Source organism: Augochlora pura, chromosome 7 (assembly GCF_028453695.1).
Source record: "Augochlora pura isolate Apur16 chromosome 7, APUR_v2.2.1, whole genome shotgun sequence".
Taxonomy (NCBI): domain Eukaryota; kingdom Metazoa; phylum Arthropoda; class Insecta; order Hymenoptera; family Halictidae; genus Augochlora; species Augochlora pura.
In genome coordinates, this window is record NC_135778.1 from 20,220,703 (window position 1) to 20,238,886 (window position 18,184).

The following is an 18,184-nucleotide window of genomic DNA, read 5'->3' on the forward strand; positions in this document are numbered from 1 at the left end:
TCGAGCGTACAAAATAATAATAAGAACCGTTTCAACTCAACGAAGTCCGTTATGAAAGGATAGTTAGAATAATTATAGTGAAAGTTTTTCCTTTACTGAATTAAATTTCTCAGAGTACACTCAAATATCGTTGTTTTGAAATACCTTTTGTACGATTTTTTGTACGCGATACATGACCAAATTACATTTTGAACATTTTCTATATGTAGAAAAAGTATGCGCGTATGCAAATGAAGTGACTAAAAATGAAAATTAATTTTTGTATTTTGCTAGGGAAAACAATTTCTAATCAGTTACTTCGTATGAGGGCTTTTCGTGTGCTGTCTCTCTTCACCGCATAAAAAGGATCTGTTTTTTCGTTCCGAAAACTAATTTTTGCATCTATTCCTGAAGTTTCGGAATGTTATTTATACGATTTCTATTCATCGCAGAAAACCCGTTATGAAATTGATTTTCCACACACAGTGCGATCAGTGCATTGAGAAAAGTAACGGAGAAGATTTTGTTTCCAACTGAATACTTGCAAACAATAGAAAAATTGCAACCGAAAGAAGAATTGTTCGTTCGAAGAACCAAATGATCACGTTAACACATTAAAGGCGGGAGTCGTAGTACTACGATTTATCTCGACGGTAGCTTAAAGGTGGGTGTCGTAGTAATACGATTTATCTCGACTGTAGCTTAAAGGTGGGAGTCGTAGTAATACGATTTATCTCGACTGTAGCTTAAAGGCGGGAGTCGTATTAGTACGGTTTGCAACCTCATTGCACAATCCATGCGCAATCCATGCTCACTTTACATTTGTATTTAGTATGTTTTGTGGTTTGAAGCATTACCTAGCATACTTTCGTCAAGATCCCCCGCCTTTAATGTGTTAATATATGTGAGCCGTTTATTTTGAAAGTGGCCCAACTCCATCTATTTTCAAATCGAGATATTTAAGGGTTTGCGTTTCAATGAATTTAAAAATATACGTACAGGATACTAATGAGTCATACTGCTTAAGTGTATGTAAGGATGTTTAATTTATAGTTTCTATTAAAATAGTGGCAACTACTAAGTGAATAATATGCGTTTTCTTATCAAGAATGGAGTTAGGCCACTTTCAAAATAAACGGCTCATGTATTCGCTGCTACGATGGAGCACTTCCGCTAAATATTTCCCATTTTACATTCGAGTCTGTTGTCTGGACACAACATGGTCCAACCATTTTATGGGCCTGGTCCCGATTCCTCGATCATCCTAGCGAGAAGCACATCTGAGCTCATAAAGCAATTAGAACCGAAAACCTTCAGCCATTAAGGCCAAACCATTTTCCGTATACAGATTTTATGCTTCCTTGTTATTTTACATTTTCACTTTCCTCTTCCTCTGCCACTTCTCTTTCCACCTTCCTACCAGATCACAAATAAAAGGCCCGAAAGGGAGCGAGCGAGAGCATTATTATCACAAAGTAACCATGAGCACGATACTTCGACATCGCGTAGGCAAACACGACTTTTTGTACCACCGGCAACATCAATATTACATCCACGCATCTCTTCATTGTACAGTTACTAAGTTTTAACATATACGTATCACACATTAACTATCGGGCACCGTTTTAATCGTTCCCGAACTGACGGATGCTGAGAATCGATATACCGGAACTCCCACCCAAGCATATACATCCGTAGTTATGGCACAAAAATGACTTACACGTGAAAGCGAGTGCGAAGTAAAATGGAATTCATGGAGCTTCGGGCTTTGTTCTTTTTCCCGCCTTCCGCGTAAACATCCGTGGTGCAGTTATAAACGAACAACGGCGGCAGAATGAACAAGTTGATAATAAACACAAGCGCGGAACAGCGGCGCGGAGCGATCGCCGCGTTTATTAAACATGACCGGTGGGAGCGCATCAGGAGAGGACGGCCGAGTATTCGAAGCCGATCATAAAGTTGATCGGTCGCCATAAAGACAAAAAGCAGTTCGATAGTTCACCGTCGACGTTGCGTAAAAGATACGGTTATTGGCCGCGGTCTGGGAACTTTGAAATATTCAGCGGTCGGCATCGCCGCGGTCTCCGCTCCGATATGAATATAATTCCAAGTATTGTTCCACAAAAATTGATTCTTTCACGCGTGCCGGCGTGTCCCAACCCACCCCCTAACAAACATGAAAAATTAAATCCCCCGGGGCCGAATCCCCGGGCACACGCTCAAATTAAATTGGACTTACAGGTGGCATTGACGGACGGACACGGATAATTTAAATTTTAAAGTGGACCCGCGTGGCTGTCGCGAAATTCGAGCGGAATTGGCCAGTGACTATCATTCCCACTGCGTTTCATCCCCTCGTTTCATTCTACGCTTCGTCCCTCGTTCTCCACGCGATTATTCCGCTGCGGAATTTTTCCAGGAGCCTGTCAAGAGCGCGTCCTTTCGTCGGCGTTGCTAACTTTAACAATTCTTTTATGGATAGTCAGCGGATTTATGGCGCTTCAGATCTTTTAGCAGGCCAGCGTAGAGAAATGTTTTAGAGAGTCTAACGTACCTTAAACTCTTTTATAAATAGTTAATAATATAATAACAATGACTAAAGATATATTTGATAACTAATTACTGTTAATTATAGTTAATCGTTAATTCCAATTGACGGTTACATTCATTTTAATTGTTAATCCTAATTAACGATTGAAATTTTAATAGAATCGTTAAGCGAAATTAACTAGGGAAAGAAATTTAAGACTTATTAAAATTTTTCATCGACTATGTAATGGAATTATACATTTGAATCGATTGATGCTCGACATTGGTTACTGTACAATTTTTAAATAGAGAAAGTGTATTTTCCATTCTGCTTTCCGTAAAATATCTAATCAATATTTGTGTTTGCTTAAAGATCCGCCGTCTAGCTGTAAGTTTTAAATAAACTATTTCAGACTAAACTTACCGAGTTCCAAAAGTCACTAACTTAAAATACATGCCTGCTTTTATTCAATTAGTTTCTATGAAGAAGTCGTTATAATTTCAACATGTTTAACAATTCGTCAGCGGCGTCGGGCCATTTCTTACAACAAAACCTTTTACTTTTTTTTCACAATGTCTGAGTTACACTAATTCGTCTGCTTTCCAACTTTTAAAATAAGAAATGGCCAGTTTGACCAACTTGGTAGATGTAGCAGAACTATACTATTAAAAGTACTATTAGAAAACTACCAGTAGATGAGGCGTTGAAAACAAATGTTCTGACGCAGTCTGCTCGTTTGTTTCAGATCTATCCAAGCCTGAAGGAAGAAGGGTCAGTCCTTGGGGGCGCAACGCAAAGGGTAACTAGGTACGTAATGGCCGATGATGTAGTGAAACGTTCTCTGAAAAATGCTGTCAGGATTCTATTCTGAATATTCTTTTGCATGTCATAAATGTGTGATGGGAGAGAGATGGCATAAGAGAAACACTTTCGTATCGAACACTATATAAAATAAACTAAATAACCATTTTACTACTACTCAGTATCATTGGAAAGGACAACTATAAACTATTAACCCATTTCTACAGTTCCACCTTAGCTATGCGAGTTTCTAAGAAGTGTACAATACTACGTCACTTTTATAAATCGATGGTATTGAAAGGGATATTGATACTTATAAATCGGACGGACTAATACAGGGACTCAGCTATAGCATAATTTCTTAATTATTCAATAATTAAATAGTAATGATATATTCAAAGATTTTACAATTGCTCTTATTCAGTTTCCTTTCTATATTATTTTATTTACCGCATCTTACATTTTTAGGTGGTAAAATAAAAGTTTATCAACATCAAATAAGTGTGTATTAAAAATTACAGTGAAGTTTGGAAATTCATAATTTTCATTACTTTTTCCCTTTCATTAATTTAGCAAGTAAATTGAAAACTTAATCATTAAATACATTAACGTGAAGGAAAGATAAGGAACAATGTATTTTATCACACTTCAATTATTTATTCACGAACAGAGTGGGAATGGATACTTGAAATCAAGTATAACGCCATTCAAGAAATAGCCGAGTTAAAACGATTGTAAACATTAAAAAACTAGGTCGAAATCAATTCATCAATTATTGAAAATCCTAGTCGACTTCTACCTCCTGCAATCGACGCAAAATTTTGTTACACGAGCTGCCCGTCATTATTTTTCGAATTTAGAACCGCGCGAACAGTGAACGTCTGAACATTTCTGAGCAGCGTCGTCGTACGTATAATTTTTAATTAAGCGACACGATTAAAAATTAACGGCGAAACGCCCGTGTCCGAGAGACGCGCAGCGCATAGCTAGCGCGCTTAAAAGAACAATGAGCCCGAGAAACGTGTGTTGTGACAGACGTAGTCTCGTCCCGCTTTTTATTCGGTCGGTTTAGCGTTTTATTAACATACAGTTTTCGCCGGCCCTCGCCCCCGCACCCGATATGAATCACTCGGGGCTCCGGTGTTTTCTCACGCGTTCCCCGTGTCCGTTTAAAATATCGCGGATACGTAGACAATTAAGTGGATCGGTGGCTTGTACGAGAGCTTTATCGGCGACGCGAAACAGGATTTAAGTGTCGTTTTTAAGAGCCCCGCCGCTGGAAAGTTGCCCGCACCACCGTGCTGGAATTGCACCGCTGTTAATAACACCCGAGGACGAGTACAAGCGGAGATAATAAGAATTCGAAATAGCTTGGCTCGGCTGTCCATTAATTGCACACTTTTATTCCTGCTTTCGGTCCTCTTTATGGCCACTGAGAGGTTCGTTTCGCTCGCGATTGTTTACTTCCCGCGAGTCTCGCTCTGCCTCTGTCGTCGATCGATGTCGAAGATTTTATGGTCGGAGGGAATTGGTCGAGTGAGAATTGGTCGCATACCTCACACGTACGTACTTGATTGAAAGAGCGGATTCTATGTCTCTCGTGCAACAGATGCAACACGGAGAATTCGATTGAAAACGTTAGCATGCATGATTTATCACCGCTGACGGATGCCGCGTAAAATCTATCGGAACCTCGAAGAATTATCCCGTTTACTTTAGTATACAAATACATGTCAACACCTTTTTCACAACTTTTCAAATGTATAGTATAAAGTAGAACTTTTTCAAAATCGTGTTTTTTTTTTGTAACTCATGTTCTTTAACTGTTTTATCCGAGCCTGTAACGACAATTTCGAACATGCGTTACGCAGATCTCTGTAACTGATACGCATACTGAAAATTTTACCGAAATTATTATGTTATTAAGGAAGAAATTTTTATTCATTTCTTTTGGATTCTTTTTATTTTTTGTCATGTAATAATAAAATATGATATTAATCCGAAGATGTACAGAAGATTTATGTAATTTGAGATTAGTATATAATATTGATGAATAAAATTAATGAAATGTATGAATAAAAAGATAGTACTTATAAGATCAGTATCAATATTACTTTATTGTATTATTCTAATCCATTCAATGCAACCACTTAATAAACGGGACAAGATGCACTTTGTAGAAGAATTAAAAATAGAGCAAGCAGACATAAAAGAAATCATTAATACTATATTTCTCATGGTGTAAGAACTGAACTTTCGAACGTTTCAATCTAGAATTAGATAAGTCGTTTAGATTGTTATGTAAATAAAAGTGTCTTATTTATGGCGGCGACTTCCTACAAACTCGTCCCCGTAATAACTCAAAAATTATTAAAAAAGTTTCACTATATTAAAGGGTGTCCACATGCATTTGCCCATCACTGTATGTCCAATTATATTTCATTGGTAGATTAAGCAGATTTCTGATTATAAAATCGTGCAAAGAACAAGAACAGAAAGAAATTACTGCGTGAAAGAATTTTTACTTCGAAAAATCGGTAACAAAAAAAAATAGTAGAATGCAGGAATCGAAATAACAGCATAAAATATTTTAGCGAAAACTTTCACAGAGACTTCTCTATAAAGACAAGAATCAAATTTCCTGTGTACAAAAATGTCGGAACTCATTCCGTTCCACGCGAGCCACTTTTCCAATACGTAGTCTTCTTTCGCGTATAAAATCTTCATGATCTATAAATCTCGTGAACGTGTTCTTATAAAATTGCTCAGCTCCCGTGTCTTCCATCGAGGAACCAGCTTACTTTGCAGAAAAATTCTTATCGGGCTCTCGCAAAATAGACGCGAGCATTAAAATACGTATAATCAACATCTGAAAGACACTCTTCCATCCGCAAAATTGATTTTCCACGGTGTGCAAGAAACTCGGAGAGGTCTAATCAGAGGACGTACTCGACGGAGGCAATTCGTTCGAGCTTCGGAAATCGCTTTTCATCGGCGTTTAACAGGTCGGCTTTTCCCGGCCATCATAATTTCCGCAAGTATTTCCGCGCGCGTAATCGGACCGCCGACGCTCGGTTCGTTCCGCTTTAAGTGGTCTCCTTACTTTGATGCTGGAGAGATTATTCCAGTTTTCACAATTTGTCAGACGAAACTAATTACTTTTACCCTTTAAACAAAACCGAAATACCTTTGCACGCGCCGGCACTCGTTGCGGCCAAGATTATTGTGCCGCGGCTGAAAAGTTTCGAGGGAACCAACCGTAATTTTATGCAGCAGCAAATTCAAGCGGATTTCTCGAATTTGTTTTAAACTCGCTTGTCTTTAAACGCGTTCGTCGCCGCGTCACCCACATCTGGGTGACATTAATTTCGGACCAATTTTGAAAATTTATTTTTATTCCAATATATTCGAGCAAAATGAATTCGACTATGATTTTTCGAACGCGAAAGAGGTCTAATGTCATCCCCTATGATAAATGTGAACTTTTTAGTTTTATTTCAATTAATTAAATTGCTATAATTATGTGGGGATTATAGTGTCTAATTGTCGGCGACGAACGTGTTAAAGAATCACAAGCTCGGAAAGATTTGTCGAATTTGATGTGGAGAGTCAAGCTTAAATAAAGAATGATTGAGAAACAAAAATCGAAGACTACATTCTTTGTGAAAATGGCATAAAAAAGGTTTAACTTGGAAATTGTAAAGAAACAGTTTCTGTTATATTCGAGAGAAAATCCAGGAAGATTTCTTGAATTATAGACACTCGTACACGAAAGTATTCAAACGCTTACGCTTCTAAAATTCAACTAAAAATAAAATTGTACGCTTAAGATTCGTCGAAAAATTGATTTATAAAAATAATTCGTTCTGGGTAATGAAGATAAGAAGATAAGAATAGAGTAAATTTAACATCTTTATAGCGATGGACGTAAAAGTTTCTGGAGGTAACAAACCACAGAAATAGAACCGCGAAATCTACGACTGACTATAAAACATAATGATGGATTTATACTGGTTTGGGACTGCGCGGTATCTAGTGGAATGTTGAAATTTTGTGTTTATCGCTGACATAATGGACAAACAGAGGTACATACAAATTTTGCAGGGAAAGAAACAGTGTATCAAAATTGAATTTACCAAACAATTATTGATTTCAATCGGACAATGATCCGAAGGGTTCCGCTGAAATAGTCAAAGAATGTATACTATATAATGTTCCACGCGTGTTATCACATCCACCGTTGTTATTACTTCGGTTATTACTTCGAAAGAAGCGTTAAAACGAAATATTATTGAAATATGGCAATCAATAGATGCAAATGTTACTTTTAACCCTTTGCACTCGAGTGGTGACTCTGAGGCACCACTAAAATTATTCTATTACGTTGCAAAATAATTTTTGTAACAATAAGGTTTAGATTTAAGAAATTATCAAGTAGTAAAATTGTTGGCAGGAGTCACAAGAATAAATTTTGTATGCATACAAATTTATTTTATTAAATAGAATGGAAATACCACGAACCAGAAAAATTATTTCACATTTACAGTTAAAATGGCTCCGAGTGCAAAGGGTTAAGTTAGTTCACTGAATGAAAAACAGGCTTAGGGTCTTTATAAAAGTAAACGATAAATCAACTTCCTATTAAAATCTTTAATCGTTTCATTTAAATGACTATTAAAATGTTCCGTTCAAATATTAGGTCTACCGGAAAATTAATGTCATTTTATTATATTTGCGACATATACTTCTCAATGTTCATAAATCGCCATCAAGCTGGCAACAGGACACAAGTTACGATTATATTAAATTATTATAATAATACAATAAATATTAGGTGCATACAAGATTTATTGTTTTCTTTCTGATTAAGAACAGATAGAATTTTCCGGTAGACCTAATACTTTTGTGAGCCACTTCTGGTACGTGTTTACGATAAATACACTGTATAAACGGTATATGTTGTTGAATTATTTTCTGCTTTCACTTATGCAATTTTAAAATTCATCTCTTGTTATGTGTATAATACGATCTCAAATGCTTCAGCTTAACATATGTATTTCATTAGTTGAATGATAGAAATGTAAGTGCTCGAATACTTTCGTGTATGAGTGTATATTCATAATATTATAAAGCATCACTAGGTCTTCATTTCCATTTTAATAAATAATCACCGGGAGACAAGAATTCATACGAACATTTCTTGTTTCTTAAACATTGAGTTTGATTGAGGATTTTCATTCCTGGAGACTCGTTCGAAGTATTCGAATAATACTGGCAGATTTGTTTGCAATACTTTGGGATTGCCAAACGAAGTTGCGGCTAGAAATTTGATTTTTTTGAGGATGTCACGGAAGACACCCCTATCGAGCGCGGGCGGGACGTGGAACAAGCGGTGAAATAGAAAGGCTGAAAAGAGGAAGCGACGTTCACGACGTAACCGGCGACACGGGGATTTGAAATCCCACGAGCGACTTGCGCGGGGGTTCGTTCGCCAGCGATTTTCACGAAAAAGTTGACGCGCCGATGGAAAAAAGAGAGCCGTCCAGCTCTGAAATTCTTGAAACGCGCGGATGGCTTTCTCGGGGAAACGGTCCTCTCGGCGTCGGTGCTCGGCTTGTCATCGAGCCATTATTTTCTCGGCACCAAGGAATGATTTCGGCCGAAGTCTTTCTGAAACGTCTTTTCGGGGCGCAACTTAATGAGCTCCGTCAGCGCGCCTCGGCCCACTGGTGCATCGAAATTCCCATCTTTGTGAGGAAATCCAATTTATTGATTAATTTTAATTTTCAGAGAAAATGTTCTGTTTTGTTTGTGATAATGACATGAAACGAAATTGGCTTTGTAATTCATATTGAAAACAATCTCGGTGTGACATTATTATAAATATAAATTCAGTATAAAAAAGCGATATTTATAAACAAACTATGAACACATGTTCTCTACCTGTTGAAAAATTATATGATAAATATGTTGTAAAATAATTTTGAAAATCACGACTTATTGCAAACGAAACTTATATTACATAAAAATCTACTGTTCTGTGAATATGATGGTATAAAAATCCCAAGATATTTCGCGACACCCTTTTTAAACCTCGAGAGGATTAAAGTGATAGATCTGTCTGATTTTTGGTAACCAGATTGCGAGTCATTGTACGGAGTAAAAATTATATGTACAAATTGTAGGCAACAAGAGCCGAAACATTGTTGATTATTTTTAATAGGTTTATTACTGTAGAAGGTGACAGCACTTGGGAAAGTTTGCTATAAATGCATCCTATAAATATGTGTTTAATATAAATCTTCTTTATAAATGTAATATACATATATGCATACAACAAATATATATTATAAATACACTATAGTATAGTGTAAATACCATATAAAATTGTAAATACCATAGAGATATGCGGTAAATATATTAACACGTTCGTCGCCGCGTCACGCATATCTGGGTGACACTAATTTCTGATGAATTTTAAAAATTTATTTTGATTGCAATATATTTGAACAAAATGAATTCGACTATGATTTTTCGAATGCGAAAGAGTTCTAATGTCATCCCCTATGATAAAGGTGAACTTTTTACTTTTATTTCAATTAATTAAATTGCTTTAATTATGTGGGCATTTTAGTGTCTAATTGTGGGCGACGAACGTGTTAAAGCGGATAGGATTCTTGGAAATGCGTTTCTAATCAAAAGCGCCAATGTTTATGATCGATTTTAAGAACTTAAAAGTCGATTATCGAATTTTGCGAGTCTATCCAGGATTTTAAAAATCCGCTTGCCCTAGTTGGTATTGAAAAGCCGCGGCGAGAGGTCAATTACGAAATTGTTCGCCGATCGGAGCGTGAGCGCATCGACTTCTTTGACCGTGCCCGGCGCTCTAATTACGGATGTCGGTGTGGAGCACGGCCAATATCGTAGAACCGATAGGATGTCTCGTCATGCCCGTTGATCAAAAGTTATTTCGCGTGTCGCCACGAAACGCCATTAGTCCTACGGCGATCGAATTCGTGGCGACGAGGACACGAATGACCGAAACGCGGCAGAAATTACGTGGTCCGTGTGGCACGTCGCACCTAGCCGCACCAGAATGTGACCATTTAAGGTCGACTTCGCGGCTGACCGACGTTCGCCGACGTTCGCCGACCTCGAGTCATTGTTTAGATTGGATTCACGTACGAGGAGATCCCGGACAAGGATACTCCTTAAAGGATCCCTTCGGTTTCCGGCTGCGAGACCTCACGGAGCCTGCGTCCGGAAACAATAGGGAAACAGATCCAATCAGAGCGGTCCCTTTGCCTGCGCAAAAATTCCCACGAGCTTCGATCCGCCGGGAAAACGAGGATTCTCAATCGGAACGAAAGCTTTCGTTTTATATATTTAATCTGTCCGCGGGCTACACGGAAATCCCGCTTCCATTTATGCACAATCCTGCGCAGACCGCGCTATTATCGCGGCGCGTTTAATTTTTAGGATATTTGGCCTCTTTCCGCGCGGACTTTTTGCTGGACACGATAACTACCTTTTCCGTACAATCAGCGAGAAATATCAATGCAATTTTAGACCACCTCCCGAGCCTTTGTCGTACTTTTCTGCGCAGCAGGAATGAATGGAATTGTATACAGATTTATAAATGCGAGGAGGATTTTACGTTGGAAAAATTTTGATGGAGGTTAAAAATGTGTGATCGAAGATTCCAGTCATGGAATTGTTTGAATAACGAGTTCACGGTTAAATTCTTTATTATAAGCGTTTAATACGTATTTTGTCTAAAATAAAGATGGTACGTGGAAGCCATTTTGGGCCATAACATGTCTAGCGTATCATGAATCTTGAGTGTCAGCTTCTGTTATTCTTTCTCTTGCAAGAAAACCTCATTCTACTGTTTCACGTGCCATGAATTCTCTAAACTACAGATCAAATGTTTCTACAAATAATAAGGTAGAAAATTATTATTCTATTATGTAGGCAACCTTTGACCATCGTCGTTGATATCAATTGTAACAAAATTTCTTACTGTGCTCTAATAGCCCTTTACAAAACTAGAGAATAAAGAAATGTATCTAAATCTCTATCTAATTCAACTAGATAATAACGCTGTACCTACCGGAAGATTAAGAAAATCGAAAATTTTTTTTCATGCAATAATTGTAAACAAATTTGTTATCGTCTAATAATCTAATTAATCACCTATCAGTTTATTTTAGTTTCTGAATAATTTTCGAAGAAATTCATAACTTGTTCTTCGATTTTAAGAGAACTATTAATAAACTGTTTAAATTTAACGATATTAAAATATATTTATGGAAAGATCTAGATCAGTCGATTTAAAGGGACACTACCGTTAATATCACCACTGGTAGAAGAATAATTAGGAAAAAGAACGAAGAATGTCCCGTTGAGAGTAGCAATCAGTAGTCCATATGAAATCTGAACGGGAACGAATTATTGCACGAAATAAAAGAGAAACTTAGTATTTTAGCAAAAATTGTCTCCGTTTCGCCGTGGATCCATAATTGTTGCACATTTCGCCGAGCTGGCAGGAGCCAGACAGCCGTGAAACGGCGACCATTAGCCTCATTTGCGATTTTGCTCGGAACGGCAACGAACCGATCCGCCGCGCGTTTCGAGTTTCTTTCCGGGACGAAAGGACACTCGAGCTAACGAAGAAAACGTTCCGACGGAGCGGTGGGCGGCTCTCCTTTTGCCAGACACGAATTAGTTCCGCACGCGAATTATCATCCGGTCCGATCGATAAGAACCACCGCCGCGGTCCCAATTACGCGAAAACGTGTGGCGCTCCTCGCGAGCATGTAATTTCTCCGGGTTGCACCACGCCGAGTGGAAGCTAATTTAAGATGTAGCGCCGAGCGCGGCTAATTGGTCAATATTTGATGTTTCCCCGGGAAACTAGAATAACACCGAGCAAATTTGAATGGAGCGCTAAGAGCCCCGCCGTGCGAACCGATAGCGAAACGTCATCGCCCGTCGAAATCTTAAGAGCTCGGCGACGTATTGTTTTTTTGCGGCGAGAACGCCTGAGGAAAATCAGCCTGACAAGCTTGAGAGATAGCTTCAGGAACCACTCAGCTTCCAGAATATATTACGAATTATGCTGTATTTAGCAATTCCTTTTTGAAAATATTGATAAACCTTTCGTTTAAACAACTAACTTGCTTGGGAGTATATGAGCCGTTTATTTTGAAAATCGCCTAACTCCATTTACCTTCAAATCGAGATATTTAAGGGTTTGCGTTTCAATGAATTTAAAAATATACGTATAGGATACTAATGAGTCATACTGCTTAAGTGTAGTTAAGGGTGTTCAATTTATAGTACCTATCATTCAAATAGAGGCAAGTATGAAGTTACTTATCAAAAATGGAGTTAGGCCACTTTCAAAATTAACATCCAGATTCGTTATAAAATTTGAAGGTACCCAAGTTCATTCAACATAATTAAAGATGCTTCAAACTGAAAAAACAATACTTAATTTATTTTACATATCTTCAAAACACGTCGGAAACTTAATTTATGCGATTCAAAACATTTTTTTAATTACATAACGTACCAAACATAAGAAACATAAATTTATTACAAAACAATGTACTCGTCTACATTTTATGTGTGATAGGAATTTGAAGAAATCATGATGTACCGGTGGTATATATCGTAATAGATTAATTATGTCCTTGAATTTTGCTGTTGTAATTTATCTGATATTTTTATACAGTGGTGTCAATACAATATTTTCGAACTTTCTTGGTCTACCCCGACGTGATAATAAATCCAGGACTTTAAAATTTGCATTCTCATTCATTACTAACAAAACGCATCCAACATATTTTCAACCAGTTTATTGATTCTCCATCAGAATTCTATATCCTTTTAAAAATTGTGTCTTCTAATAATTTTGTTGATACAAAATCTTCTTGTCTCATTTCATTTACAATAAAGTTATTACCTTTCCGACACTTTTTAATAATCTTGTAATAATCTCGGGGAACGAACAGTAAATTATTTTTTTTTAATGATATTTCTACCATGCCAAAATCTCTATCATTTGGTAGAAACAAATGTCCTGATATTAAAAATTTGTGATCTATGATTTCCACATTATTCTCCAAAGTTTGGACAAAAATAAAAAGAAAAGTTTGGAAGACGAATATTGTTCTATTATTCTCTTCTTCACTATCTGTACTAAATGGTCTTGTTCTGTTCTTCCCCATGGGCGAAATAATTTCTAAAATTTAATATTAAATTTTAAGTTTTATATTAATTAAATGTACTGGTTATTCAACTAACGCATTTGTCCAAAAACAGAGGTTAGCTTGTTAAATACTAATTAATTAAAACGGCTTTCATCACTGCCGTCAGACATTATCAATAGCAAATATATTATCTTGATTTAAGTATAAATGGAGTTAGGCCACTTTCAAACTACACGGTTCAATTATTGAACTAACTCTGAAAACTTATGTGTCAAGAATGATCGTATTAGTTCGGAATATGAGCAACCTGAAATGCTTTACGGATAAATAACACGAAGTTGCACATGTAACCATGAAAACAGGAAAAAACTGACAAATGGAGTTAGGCCACTTTCAAAATAAACGGCTCATATATCGACGCCGTAGAAGCCAGTATTTAGTCAATTTTCTTTAATAATGAGATATATAAGGATTTTGCGAACTAGCTTTAAAAACAAACGCTGCAAAGCATAATTTTTATTATAAGATGACATAGAAATGAACATAACCAAAAGAGAAGCCCAAGAAAAATGTGAATGTTCTTTTTAGGAAAAACAGTTCCTTCTGAACAATTTTGTTTATGAATTCCTTTGACGATGTAATTGCTGTTATCTATTCTTTGTTTATGAATAAATCGAATATATTCATTTGTCTAATTTGTACAGCAATTAAGTAAATAATTAGTAGTTAACTTTCAAATAAAAGTGGACTTACACTGATTAGATTCTGAGTTGTCTATATATTCTACTACTTATAGCAATTTTTTATGTGAAATAAAATAAAAATTTTATCTAAATCGAAAATATAAATACTATTAGATCTTTATGTTGTACAAATTCGGATGATAAATAGGAAGATTATTCACGTATTCAAACAATAATTTCCACTGTATTAAAATATTGGAACTATCAACTAGATGTAAATTCAAATTAGAGAACTATTTTTTCTTTTAGTTTTCTTTTTTAGATTTATTAATAAACAGAGAGTTATTAAAACACGTTAAGAACTTACAAAAGCCACAAAATATTAAACATACAAAATGGACCGGTTACATTATATTAAACAGTATGTTCTTTTGAAAACTATAAATCTAAATATTAGGAAAACAACACATTTCTCAAGTAAATGTTAAGTAGAAAAGATTTCCTATTTCGAAGAGAAAATACCACTATTTTTTAATCATTAATTGCTTTTGTAAATTGCTTTGGAGGTTATTTAGTCGATACTTGGATCGTATTTTTTATAGAAAAGAATAGAAAAGGTACATATGTAGACTATCTTTCATGTCATTAAACATCCTTATAAGATAAAATCTGATTGAATAATGTTTTATATAAAAGCTTATTCTTTTTCTCGCGTGGAATGAAAATCTGTAAATCAAGAAACTGGTTTCCATTTAAATAAATAATTAAAATTAAAATAATTACCGTTCAAATAACCTTGAAAATAGTCAATAAAAAAAGCTAAATAAAGTAATTTTATTGCTCCCTTGAAGTCGAGTAACTTTTGTATTTCACATTTTTCCCAAACATGCGTTGCTTTCGAAATATTTATTAAGTTTTCAAGCAAACACACTGTATGATAGAATTTTGGGAATACATTTGGCAATAAATACAATGATCACGATGGAAACAGGAACTCCCGAAATGGAGAACAGTAGCTTCTCGCGACCACCTTATTTTTGAACACCTGCGGGCGCACACTCGTTTCACTGACCTTAAAAAGGAATCGCCTTGGGACCGCGCGGCGTGGGCGTAAAACCCAGCCTAAACATGGCCCACGCAGCAACCGTGCCGCGGATTCGGAGCAGCCAGACCTAAAACACGTCTCTATATGGCAACAAAAGCTGTCACGCGATCGAGATCTTCATTCACGATAACGCGGACCTGTCCCGGCTCTTATCCTTTACTGGCGCCTTTATCCTTGCGGTCGACAATTCTGATTTATACTTTTGCGCCAGTAATTTCTCTGACGTAACAGCTCGCGGTTCTTCAGCTCCGTACACTGCGCACGAACAATCAGCGATTGTCTTTTCCATTCCAATGAGGTTAAACAAGGATTGAAAAAATTGTACACGCTGCGGCGACTGTTTTTTTCCATGCTTCATTTAGCGATACTTATTATTAGATAATTTCTTGTTAAATTCACTTGTAGGATTAATAATCAATTAACGTTGAATTAAAATTAAATTAAATCAAGTTGAATGAAATTAAGTGGAATGAAATGAAATGAAATAAAATTAAGTTAAAATTGATTTAAATTAAAAACTAATAGCTTACAAACGTTCGTGCCACTTGGACTAATTTCGAAAAGCTTTTTCGTATAAATTTACATTTATATAAAATCGAAACTAGAATATGTCAATTTCTAAATGTAAGCTAGCGACGAATTCACGATTTTTACGAATGCAATACATAGTACAGTATACTTTTTCCACATTATTGTTAAATATAAAAATGAATTGAAAACATCATATTAAATAAATATAAACTATAGCGCGTTCATACATACAGGATTTCCCACCTAACTCGGGCATCTAAAATATCTCTCTTTGTTATTGCAGAAAAAAATGTCAGAGAAAAACATAGGTTGGTTCAGAGGAGTAAATACTATGATGGACGAAACAAAGTCATATCTTTCGCGATTTCAATATCATCCAAGTTTTTTAAATATAATAATTTTATTTTGACGACGGATAACAGCTAAAGAATAAAATGTAAAATTTTATACGGCGCTATTGAATAAATGTCCAGACGAATACAAATTTATCTGGATAAAGATTTATCCGAATGAAATTTGATGCGAATAAGAATTTATTCGAACAAATAGATAGAATAATTGATAACGTTTAATGAATGTTAATTATTCGGGCATTAATTATCTTAGATAAATATTTATTCGGAACAATTCTAACAATGCCGCATTCTGGTTACAGTTTTTAAAAACAGTTCGAGATATATATACATATATTTTGTTCAATTTGAAAATTCCATTGAAAATTCAAGAAAGAGAACAAGAGTATTGCAAAGTAAAATTAAATAACGATACGAATTTATTAAGAATTAATGGAATTGCTTACAATAAAAATCAGGTTCTGCGAATAGAGAGTAGCGCGAACTGAACTGATTGCAGAAGAAAATTGGCGACGAGGCGGTTCGAAAATGCGAATAACGACCGACTGTGAGGCAGGATTTTCTTCTATCCGAGGATTTGTCGAAACGATGTAATTCGATTTGGAAATCCGCGCATTATAAATGATACGCTTTCGGATTCAAAGCGTATCGGGCTGCTTGGTAATCTGCCTCGTCTCCGCGTACGCGCATTTACGATGCAGTTGTTTTATATTCCGAACGCGAATCTCATCTCGTGTAAGCACAGGTGTACAGTAACATGTTTATACACGAACGTTACGACCATCGAGCTATTTTCGGTGAACTTTCCACCTTTCTCGTTTTTTGTCGACGACCTTTGCCGAACGGCAATCCTCGGCCGCCATCTTCTTTCTCCATGGCGTTTTATTTAGCATTCGACGAAAACGATTCCCGAAGCGCGACCGCGTGTTTTCGTTTCTCTTACAGGAATCTACAATTTTTACTTTATTTTTGTTGCGGAAATGGCGATTCTTTCTTTTTTCCGATCGAAAAGCGTCGGAACGCGTTACCCTTTGTTATGCCTCGCTATCCGATTGCAGGAATCAGGCGTAATTTTCATTCGACGCTCGTTAGAAAGATCACGGTGCGTTTCAAATATTTCTAATAAATAAAATATTTCTTTTTCTAATGGAAAAGTGTCGGAACGCGTTACCCTTCGTCATGTCTCGCTATCCGATTGTAGGAACCAGGTGTAATTTTCATTCCACGCTCGTTAGAAAGATGACGGTGTATTTAAAAACGCGTTAACCTCGTTGCACCGGTACAAGTGGAGAACGTTTCCCGGTTTTTTTTCTCGTAAGAGGCTGTCATCTTTCTTTCGCGTTTGCAACAAACTGGCAATTTGCCTCTGCAACGCGACGAAAGTTGAGAATTACTGCCCGAACGGGCAAAGTACTCGCGCGAATTAGCAATTAAGCAATTATTTTCTCTGCTTAATTCGTAGATCGCAAATTAAGTGGTGTCTTGGAGCGTCTTCGGGAATTGCAATCACTTTCGAAATTAATTAATGGCATTCTAGAATCTCTCGACTGTTTTTGCCTTCTCTAGATTGTAATCCGCCTTAAAAACTTTATAAAAGACAATCGAAATAGGTAAAATACATTACATTTCGAACACTTTATAGTTCGTAATTCAGATCTTCATTTAATATCATTCGTAATTGTAATTGGACTACAATTATAAAATACTAAGTAATTAAGTTGCATTAACTACGAAATACAATGGATTTAAAATTACGAATTACAGAATAATGTATTAATAGCTAATAAAAAAATAAAATGCGCAGAAGAGACAAGAAACGAGTATACGAAAGAAAAACATGAAAATGTGTCTCACTTCGGCAGAGTTCTCGGCTGTAATTTGAAGAACCGTACTTCAATTACATTTCACTTCAATCGCAATAGTAATTAAAACAATTAGCAATTGAATGAACCCTTGAATTACGTCATTGAGTTACGGTGTAGTTG

General features: G+C 36.2%; 1 protein-coding gene across 2 annotated transcripts in view; it reads left to right on the forward strand.

Annotated features, from left to right (window-relative positions):
• Nucleotides 1–18,184, forward strand: part of LOC144472471 (uncharacterized) — an 85,886-nt gene that overhangs the window by 38,081 nt on the left and 29,621 nt on the right. For both annotated transcript variants that reach the window (XR_013494423.1, XM_078185593.1), the window contains exon 3: nucleotides 3,255–3,316. Coding sequence is in view for 1 of the 2 variants with exons in the window: in XM_078185593.1 (XP_078041719.1) it covers nucleotides 3,255–3,316 (62 nt within the window). In the remaining variant the exon portion in view is untranslated. The remainder of the gene's footprint in view (nucleotides 1–3,254; nucleotides 3,317–18,184) is intronic.